At 39.0% G+C, this 10314-nt stretch overlaps 1 protein-coding gene and 1 long non-coding RNA gene across 3 annotated transcripts; one reads left to right on the top strand and one right to left on the bottom strand.

The window, feature by feature from the left end:
* Positions 1 to 784: 784 nt before the first annotated feature.
* On the top strand, positions 785 to 7883 carry LOC129292289 (probable transcriptional regulator SLK2). 2 transcript variants are annotated; one of them, XM_054929871.1, is made up of 10 exons: positions 785 to 936; positions 1605 to 2862; positions 3124 to 3255; positions 3558 to 3606; positions 4156 to 4370; positions 4457 to 4525; positions 5225 to 5325; positions 6109 to 6202; positions 6309 to 6378; positions 6714 to 7883. In XM_054929871.1, the coding sequence occupies exons 2-10, from the start codon at positions 1924 to 1926 to the stop codon at positions 7625 to 7627; spliced, it is 2583 nt and encodes an 860-aa protein (XP_054785846.1). In that variant the 5' UTR covers positions 785 to 936; positions 1605 to 1923; the 3' UTR covers positions 7628 to 7883. The 2 variants fall into 2 exon arrangements, with proteins under 2 accessions (XP_054785846.1, XP_054785847.1); XM_054929872.1 differs by lacking the exon at positions 785 to 936 and having other exon boundaries at positions 1903 to 2041; positions 2127 to 2862.
* A 1016-nt stretch (positions 7884 to 8899) lies between these two features.
* LOC129292290 (uncharacterized) lies at positions 8900 to 10201 on the bottom strand. Its single transcript, XR_008588893.1, has 2 exons — positions 9757 to 10201; positions 8900 to 9205 (listed from the first exon to the last, which is right to left on the bottom strand). It is a non-coding gene; the product is annotated as an uncharacterized LOC129292290 (long non-coding RNA).
* Positions 10202 to 10314: the final 113 nt, after the last annotated feature.

Genomic DNA, 10314 nt, shown 5'->3' with positions numbered 1-10314 from the left:
AGTAACCTGTTCGATGAAATGCCACTGAGAAGATTGATGAAGGAGATGATTAAATTTCGAAAGAAGCTCGTGGTTGAGAACGAAAGGTGGGAGAAATTAGAATGGAACAGGGGGTCTATAAACATCAGGGTTTTGAACAAGCGGAGTTTCAAAGATTGAGAGACCAAGGATTTTAACAAATTTCATAGCGAGAAGACGAATCTTTGACCCAAAAGAAAAAGAAAGTGCGAAGGCGAATGGTTTCGCTTTCTGAAAAGCGTTGGGTTGCGATTTGCGAACGGACAAAAGAGCAGAATGAAAAGGGTCGAGAGTGGTTTCGTCTTCGCACAATCGCACGTGGCAGTCGGACTGTCAGTCTCTATCCGTTAACCCCGTCATCATATTTTCGTTAAAGAAATAGAGTCCCTGTACTAAAACACGCGCACCCACACGTTACAGCATATATACGCTTCTCTCTTAGCCGATCAGAGTCCTGCTCACCAGCCCCCCCACGATCCATCCCTTTTAAATCCGCCGTGTCTTCCAATCGTATCCCAATACCAAATCTAGTGCCACCGTACCTGATCATTGCTCCGACGGAATTACCCAGGCAATCCTTTCCAAATCCTTGATACGCGACCTGCTCGCCAACCAATTAAGTGGAGCCACGTGGTTGATGATCTCTCCTCGTGGTCGCGTGATCTAACGCCGACTGAGTTTCATTGTGCGTGCTCGACACGTGTCCTACGGTTTACCGGGTAGCGCCGGTAATATAGGAAAAAAGAACCTCACAGTCGGTCACTCCTTCACTGCCATTCCCGCTAGCTATATAAGCATCACCCGTCTTAAGCGTCTCTCTCTCTTCCCCCCCTTTTCATTTGCTAAGTAATTTTCTCTCCCATTTTAGTTTTTATAATTTAGGCAAAGTTTTGCTTTTTAACAGCTCGCGTTGCCGATGTGAGTGGCTCACTCCCTCTGATTCTTCGCATTCTGATAATTTTTGCGCCGGCTGCTATATGCTTCGTTGGGTTCAATTTTGATTGCTAGTGATCGATCTCACCAGTTGTCAAGCCATACCTTTTCATTTTCCCCCTTAGAGTTGAACTTTTTATGTTTATTGCTCTTGATCCTTTTCTTTTACCGGTTTTGTGATGTTTGTTTGACCTGAAGTTTGCATTTTTGCGGATTGTGGACCGGATATTCGCACTTTGCACGTTCGATTCAAGCTCTCTGGTTACACCACGAGTCTTTTATCTCCTGAACTTGTGTGCTGAATATTGCGGCTTAATTTGGTTGTGGATTGATTTATAGTTTTATTTATACAATATGGCAATATGATCGCCACCTGGTCGTCTGAATGTATGAAAACTTTGTATTTTCGGCTTTAGACTAATGCTTATGCAGATTGTTGTCTGAATTATGAACAATTAGGGTTTTTTGCGCATGGTTAATAAACCATGATTTTCCTACCTTTAAGTGGGAAATTTATCATGGTTTAGTTCCTGGGTCTGTTTGTAATGTATGCTTTTTTATACGAGGGCTTGGTTTTATTTATTTATTGATTGAAGCTTATTTATTGCCAGTGCTAATATATTTACACACATGCATTACTATATTGATGTCAGATTCATCTCAGAACGTGTCCGGAGTTGAGAAGTTAATAAAATTATTGGGCACATTTGGTTGCACAGAAGCTCATAGATTTGACAGTACTTGTTATTGATTGGGTTAAGTCAGCAAGGTAAGGAAAAGAAGAAGTAAAATCAGGGAAACTTGTTCACGCAATAAGTGTTTTACCTAGAGCTTGTGAACTTTGAAAGAGAGATTATGTGGGTTTATGTCTCTGTTTTAGTGTTGACATAATATTCTAGTTAGTCTAGATACCAGTCAGGCCTGGCTTTAGAGAGCTACTTAGGCTCCAGTCACGAAGGGGTGGTGCTCCCCATGGCACCTTCTCGGGTGGCTGGAGGGTTAGCCCATTCATCATCAAGTTCTGGAATATTCTATCAAGGAGACGGGCAATCACAGAATGCTGTTGACTCTCACTTAAGCTCGTGTTTTGGTAACACATCCAACTCATTTCTTGGAAATGGACGTTTAAATCTTGGTCCTGTTTCTGGTGACATGAGTAATGCAGTTCTAAATAGTGTTGCAAATTCAGGGCCAAGTGTTGGAGCTAGTTCATTAGTCACAGATGCAAATTCTGCACTATCAGGGGGACCCCGATTGCAGAGAAGTGCTAGCAATAACACAGACTCATACTTACGTTTACCTGCATCACCCATGTCATTCTCATCAAATAATATTAGTATTTCGGGGTCATCAGTTATGGATGGTTCTTCTGTAGTACAGCAGAGCTCTCATCAAGACCAGAAAGTTCAGCAATTGCAAAAGAATCATGAGCAAATCCAGGGTGCTTCCAGTGCAACATCTTTGCCTGCAGCCCAAACTGGCTCTGCTCCACCGCCAATGGGTACGAGAGTTCCTTTGATACAAGATCCAAATAATCTAACCCAGATGCAGAAGAAACCTCGGATGGATATCAAGCAAGAAGATATAATGCATCAGCAGGCAATACAACAGCTTCTTCAGAGGCAGGACCCCATGCAGTTCCAGGGTCGTAATCCCCAACTACAGGCTGTGCTTCAGCAGCATAGATTGAGACAACAGCAACAGCAGCAACAAATCCTTCAGTCAATGCCACAGTTACAGAGGGCTCACTTGCAGCAACAACAGCAGCAGCAACAACAACATATGCAATTGAGGCAGCAATTACAGCAACAAGCAATGCAGCCGTCGTCTGCCATGAAGCGCCCATATGATAGTGGGGTGTGTGCCCGTCGTTTGATGCAATACCTATATCATCAAGGACAGCGACCAAATGTGAGTTCTTCTGTTTGTTTGTTGCATGTGGCAAGATGTCATTTTCATCTATTAGTTATTATAGGAGCAATAATTTATTTGGTTGAGGTATTTGACATCTGTTGTATTGTTTTTATTTTTCCACTATTCTTTTAAATTTACTGCTCTTTCAGGTGTTCGTTTTAAATTTGGTTGTCTGAATGCATGTGCTTGACGTTTAAGGTATTAGGTTGCAAGGCATAATTGATTAGAGTTATTATTTATTTTCCCTACTTGTCCCAGGATAATAGTATTGCCTACTGGAGAAAGTTTGTTGCTGAATATTACTCTCCTCGTGCAAAGAAGCGGTGGTGTTTGTCATTATATGATAATGTTGGGCAGCATACTCTTGGTGTTTTCCCCCAAGCGGCTATGGTAAGTTTTTGCTTTGTTGACTTTGTTTTTTTTTTTTTTGGGTATCCTTTTGATAGTAGCATAGGATGATACCTTAATTCATGCTGATTTTCAAATGTGTATTCAAACTTCAAAGTGTTGATGGGTTGTGTGATCCTGTTTGGTTTTACTGGTGGCTCAGAAATGCCAATATACTTCAAAGATATTTGTCTCAGATGATTGTGATGGCTTAGAAAATCATTGTGTCTGAACTGTTTTGTGCTTTTAACGCATTGGTGCTTTTCAACATGCAAATAATCTTTTATGAACATATCTTTGGTCAGGATGCATGGCAATGCGACATATGTGGTTCTAAATCTGGACGGGGCTTTGGTAAGAAAACAAGAATAATATTATTCTTTTATACTGTGCTTCTAGAGATTTCCCCCCTGTAAAATGCATTTTGTATCAAGGAGCGTGATAGAGATATGTGAAAACAATTTTACTTCTCCACCTTATCATCCTAAACTTCTAAGCTTAGACATAAAACAAATGTTAATGTGGAGATAGTCTTTGCTCTCCTCCAGTGAAACACTAAATTCTAACTGTCAATTGCTGAATAGCTTTTCTTTGTGATCGATACTGTTCATGTCTAGCAATTCTTAAGGGCAATAATATAACTTTATTGAAAATGGGAAATTACTAAACAAAAACTCAAATAAAGCATCAGGAAGTAGATTAATTAAGTCATTTTTGAGTGGTCAATTGTCAAAGCAAAGCTGGCACAAATGACAAATATGCACACTACTTTTTACCTGCCAGCTATTGTCTTAGCATGCTGTCTTTGTGAAATATCTTATTTTGTCCTCTTGTCAATCTTAGAATCTGATTATTTAGCCAAGAAAAATCTAACGATGTCTACGTTATGGGTTTGGTTAACAGAGGCAACTTTTGAAGTACTCCCCAGACTTAATGAAATCAAATTTGGCAGTGGGGTGATTGATGAGCTTATGTTTTTGGACTTTCCCCGTGAGTATAGATTACCTTCTGGTTTAATGATGTTAGAATATGGAAAGGCAGTTCAAGAGAGCGTCCATGAGCAACTTCGTGTTGTTCGTGAGGGTCAACTTCGCATCATATTTACACAAGATCTGAAGGTTATAAAATTCCTTATAATATTAAGGGCTATCTTCTAATTGAATCATGTTTGCTTAATGATGTGCCAAACCTGGTTCCTGTACAGATATTATCTTGGGAGTTTTGTGCAAGGCGGCATGAAGAACTTCTTCCTCGAAGATTGGTTGCACCCCAGGTATAGCTCTGCATACTACAGTAAATCTTTACCTCATTATGGCAACTGCTATTTGCCTGAGGAACAAGGATTTTCTAGATGAACTTTCAATTTTGACCTAGTGATCCCTTTTTATTTTCCTTTTAAATGGCTCTGTTTTCTTCAACTGGTGGCTACTAGTTTTGTTTGTGGCTAAGATTAGTTGGTCATTGGGAGTGTTCTACTTTGCTTGTTGAGAACTTTATTTTAAAGAAGATTGTGGGTTTCACATACTTTGTGTGATTAGTAGTCCCTAGTGTCTTGTTATATATTTTATCTCCTTGCATCTATACATGCATTCTTTGATATTACTTGTGTTATGTGTGCATTAGTGAGTGATTCAGAATTATGCATTTGAGTAATGTGGACAAATGGGTGAGGAATCCCGTAAGCAGTGGAAATTGCCACCTTGAAAAGGATAATTCTGCAATTTTTAGATGAGTGTTTTGTTCTTGTCTTATTGAACTAGAAGCCTTTAGTAGCAACTACAATCAAACATTGTTATTGTTCTAATTACGTGATTGTGATTTTAATGGCGTAGCAATCGGTATGTTACATATTACACTGCAAATGCCTCAAAATTAGGGAGATATAGACTGGCATGGCCTTATGAACTTAATTGGAATAAAGATGATGATGTACTGTTTTGGAACTTGCATCCTATAATTCTCACCATTGCAGGTCAGCCAATTGGTTCAAGTGGCTGAAAAGTGCCGGAGTTCTATCACTGAAAGTGGATCTGATGGGATTTCTCAGCAGGACTTGCAGACAAACAGAAAAATGTGAGTCGATAATTGGTGTGTAGTAAATCCTTATTCCCAGATATTCTGTGATGTTAAGGCTGTAGTATAAAATTACTGCAGTTCCTTTGGTGTCTAGTTAGTTGGTGGATCAGAAATATGGAATTACTGCTGGCAAAATATGCTTATTAATATATATAGTGCTGCAATGGGTGCTTTAAATTTGCTTAGAAGACTGCTGAACCTGAATGCCCTGGATCTGATCCATGAAACTAAAGATACATACCAGAAAAGGAAGTGAAGAATCTTAATTGAGTGTAGGATTTCCCTGAGATTTTTTGCTTTGACTATGGCCTTCAATGTCTTACGTATATAGGGTTAGCTTCAGATGGTGATGCTCAATTCATTAGAGCGTCAAACGATGCCTTTGTTTATTCACTTGTTGGCTATGAGGTTGTTAACAATTATGAGCATTTTGCAGTAGTGTAACTCAAAAATTTCTCAGAATCTTCCTTTTCCCCTCTTGGATCACAATTATGTCTTTGTTCATTGCAAACGAGGCTATTAAAGAGTATGAACATATTGCAGCAATGTAACTGCAGAATATCTCAGGCTTTCTTCCTCCCCCCACCCCCAAAAAATATTTTCTACCATGATTTAGTTAGGTATTATTAAGCCGGATAGAACAGCCTGGTGTTACAAATTCTAGGAGGGTAGATTAAGAGTCTCTGCTGTTTTTTTTTTTAAAGGAGGGAAGATGGCACAAATAAACAGATCTAAAATATGTTCTCAATTAAAGATGAAGCTGACGTTATTTTGCATCAGGGTAATAACAGCTAGGTGTCAGCTGGCAAAGAGTTTGGACTTACAGTCTCTGAATGACTTGGGTTTCTCAAAACGCTATGTGAGATGTTTGCAGGTACTCTTAAAAAGTCTAAATTCATAGTTTACTGTTCATTGTTTGTGATGAGAGAGAACCTTTTTAATCAGGTCGTTTTATCTTAGTCTGTTGCAATGAATTACAGATATCGGAGGTTGTGAATAGTATGAAAGATCTGATGGATTTCTGCCGAGAGCACAAAGTTGGGGCACTTGGTAATCCTTTGTGGTTTTTTTGTTTTGATATTACATTATATTGGATTACGTTGGTTTTTCATCTTTTTTCTTTTCAGGCCAGTTGTATTTATCATCTTCTGGACATGGGACGATATAACTGAGGTCATTAAATCATGATCAATAAGAAATAGAAAAATGGAAATATTCACTAAAAGAAAAAGGGAAATGTAGGAAACTTTTGAAATCTGTAGAGCATGATGAGGTGATGATGTGATGATCCAATAGATATGCCCCGTCTTGTGGTTTGAACTATTTCTTTAGCATTTAGCAGTGGTCACTTCTGCTCTCTATTCTGATTCAACACCTTTCTGCAGAGGGCTTAAAAAATTATCCTCGACATGCAACTGCAGCCAAGCTCCAGATGCAAAAGATGCAAGAGATGGAACAGTTAGCGAGTGTTCAAGGTCTGCCAACTGACCGAAACACGCTTAGTAAGCTAATGGCTTTGCATCCTGGATTGAATAACCAAATCAGCAAAAATCCTAACCTTGGTAATCGTGGTACTTTGAGCGGATCTGCACAAGCTGCATTGGCACTGACTAACTACCATAATCTCCTCATGAGGCAAAACTCCATGAATTCAAACCCTAACTCACTTCAGAGAGAAGCATCTTCTTCCTTCAGTAATTCAAACCAGAGTCCCTCTTCTCACTTTCAAGGTGCCGCTGCTGCTTTGCTTCCAGGCTCCATGCAGAATTTACCTGTCAGTGGTTTCTCAAGTCCCCATCTATCTCCACAGCATCAGCAGCAGCATCTACAGCAACTTAAACAGCGCTCATTAAGTGCGAATAGTTTACTGCAGCAAAATCATCCGCAGGGCTCCCAAACAAATCAAGCTCTACCTCCCCAGATGCTCCGGCAACTAGTTCAGGAATTGTCGAATAACAGCAGTGGAGGAGTTCAACCGCATTTCCATGCTGGGCCCAACCCTAATGGAAGTATTACAAGTAATGGTTTGGGTTTTGGAGGTAACCCTCCACCAGCAACTGGAGGAACTTCCAACGTTTCAGGAAGTAATGGACCTGCTGCTCCTGGCAGAAGCAACAGCTTCAAAGCTCCTTCAAACAGTGATTCTTCTGCAGCTGGTGGGAACAATGGATTTAACCAAAGAACTTCTGATATATCACAAGATCTCCACCTGCAAGATGTGGTTCAGGATATTGCCCGTGAGTTCACTGATAATGGCTTCTTTAACAGTGACCTCGATGACTATGCTTGGAAGGAATGACTAACATAACTCGGCTCAGTAATTGCCTAATTGGCACATCTGGGGAAGCAAGGGTTCAGCAAATTATCTCTGTACAGGATATTTTGAATACCTGCTTTTTACCATATTGATGCTATTTGTTGTGACATGGTGCTGTTGTACTTAAGTAGGCTTTTAGAGATCTTGTTTGAGGATTTTGTGTCACACCTGCAAGTGTAATGTATGGGACAGTTTGTCAGCTTCGTATTTATATACTACTACACTAGGTCCACTGCCATGTCTTCCTGGTCTGCCATCCTTTGCGCCTCAATTCATCCTTCTGGGAGGGCTAATTGCAGAGCTTTATGAAGTTTGTGGGAGGTGATGATCAAAATGATACGAAATGTATAAAATTTGATTGATTCTGGAAAACGAGCGGCTAGTCTACAGAGTAAGAAAGAGGTGGATCGTGCAGTGACTGTTCAGTGCGTAGAATATAGTAGAAAAGGAAAGAAAATTAAACAAAACGATTTAATCTAACAGATTCTAAGGCGAAAAGGAGAGATTGAGTTGCGAAATCATACGTGTTTTTCAAATAATTCTAATAATAAATATTTATCCTCCCCAAAAATTCATTATCTCCCTAAAAAATGATGTTGCATTGGAAGCTACTCACTGTAGTTCTAACTATTGCATTCTTTCACTTCCACTGAACTAAGTGTGTGTTTGGATTAAAAAATTTATAACTAAGGTTAGAATTCAACTGAGGTTAGCAAACTGAAGTTAAAAGAAAAGTCAGTTGATGTAATGTGATTTATGTTTGGATACCATTTTTTTTAAAAGTCAGTCAGATAAACTGAAATTCGTTTGGATGGTTTAATTCAAAAGCCAGTTGAGATATTTAATAGTAAAAATAAGCATGAATTTTTTATCTTAAATATTAAATCTTAAATAAGCATGTTTGTATTTTTTGGAATCTTTAAACTTTAAAAGAATAAATTAAGAAAACAAATATTATGCACTGGGTGAAAATATTAATCGATAAAAGAATATCAAGAAAACAGATTCTGGACTCAACCCCACGAAATTTGATTGTATATTAACCAATAAAAGAATAAAACTAATGTCTGAGATTCCTTTTCAAGGGTGTTACGACAAATATTATGCACTGGCATATATATACATACATTATAAATATTCTTGACTAATTTTTCTCAAGGAATAATGAAGACAAGAGAATATATTCCTTCTAATTATATTTATTTTTTACTCAAAAATTGACAATCTAAACATATAATCTTGAAAACATAATCCAAACATAAGATAAATATGTTGATGATTTGGATATAGTACGGTTCAAGACTTGCCAGAATGCCCCTCCCAACTCTCTTCAGTTCAATTGATCAACTAATAATTAACAATCACTAACATTTAATATTGTTATTTAATAATTAAAGGTGAAGACAACTAAGACCCACTCCCGGTCCCTACTGTAGGCTGGCATCTCCCTTTCCATGTATCTCCGATTGGTACGCCACACGAGGACAAGCACGAGCAGTCTTGAGTCGAGAGGTATATAAAATATAAGTAATCAAAACGCGACATTCGGGAAGAGAATGCCTGGAAGAAAGAAATTATTTTGGACCGCTGATCCTAACATGGCCTTAAAAGATAGGAATGCGAATGCCCGTGCCAAATATATATCGTCACACAATCATATTCTTGTTCATGTATGTTCAGTATATTACTACGTGAAAGGAAGACAAAGCGAGGAAGCAAAGTCATGAACATAAAAATATTCCTATCCATAGATGTAGAGCACGACAGATCAAGAAAATAGAAAACAGCAACTGAGTTCCAGTAAAAAAATAACAACAGCTCTTCCTCTGCTCTAAGATAAACGAAACAGGGGATGGAAAATAAAGAGGAGACCAAGTACAGATAAGTTCTGGAATAGCAAAGGACGATAAGCCACGAAAATAAAGACCAACAACTTGAGTTCTAGAAGAAAAGAAAGCCAGGTCTTCCTCTGCTCTAACGTAAACAAAACAGGGGATGGAACGTAAAGATAGTCTTCAAAAATAGTCTTAGTAAAAATAGTCTTCAAAAAACGAGGAGCAAGGCACGAAAGGAAGGAAGCAAAGAAGGAGATGAAAAAATAATGACATTACTTAACAAAGACAAGCGATGGAGAGCAGATCCAGCGATGGGAAGTGTAGATCCGATGGACACAGTAGGATCGAGAGGCGACGGGAAGAAGAAGCACTCCGAAGCAAGGACACGGTGGACGCTAGAAAGGACGGCAATGAGCTGGAGATCGGTTGGATGCAGATGACTGGAGCTGGAGATCGGCCGGAGGGAGTAAATGACTAACGGAAGGAGGCAGATCTGGTGTGTAGAGCTTTATGCAAGATCTGTGTGTGTTTTGGAGCAGATGGGAAGGTCAAGGGAATAAAAGCAACACACGCACAGGAAGCTAAGCACAGCTACAGGAGATAAGAGAGAGAACACATCAGAAAATGTATTTTAAGAGGCACTAACGTGAACGCGCAGAAGAAAAAGCCAGGGCAATCAGCTTTAAACTCAACGCACGTTTTCATGCCAACTGAGGTTGAAAGATCTTATTAATCCAAACAAGATAATTTTATCATTTTACCTTCTAACTTCAGTTTCCCCTACTTTAACTGAGGTTACAATGGAATCCAAACATGCTCTAAGGCTGCGTTTGA

This window comes from Prosopis cineraria, unplaced genomic scaffold, assembly GCF_029017545.1.
Source record: "Prosopis cineraria cultivar Desert tree isolate PC_DT_omini unplaced genomic scaffold, ASM2901754v1 PC14, whole genome shotgun sequence".
In the NCBI taxonomy this organism is placed as follows: domain Eukaryota; kingdom Viridiplantae; phylum Streptophyta; class Magnoliopsida; order Fabales; family Fabaceae; genus Prosopis; species Prosopis cineraria.
The sequence above is the reverse complement of the archived record's forward strand: the minus strand, read 5'-3'. Positions and strand labels throughout refer to the sequence as shown.

Bases quoted from the DNA above. Each gene is read 5' to 3' on its own strand.
- LOC129292289 (XM_054929871.1), top strand. From the start codon at position 1,924: ATGGCACCTTCTCGGGTGGCTGGAGGGTTAGCCCATTCATCATCAAGT. The intron at 2,863-3,123 runs GTGAGTTCTTCT...TACTTGTCCCAG, and splicing joins ATCAAGGACAGCGACCAAAT to GATAATAGTATTGCCTACTG. The intron at 4,526-5,224 runs GTATAGCTCTGC...TCACCATTGCAG, and splicing joins GAAGATTGGTTGCACCCCAG to GTCAGCCAATTGGTTCAAGT.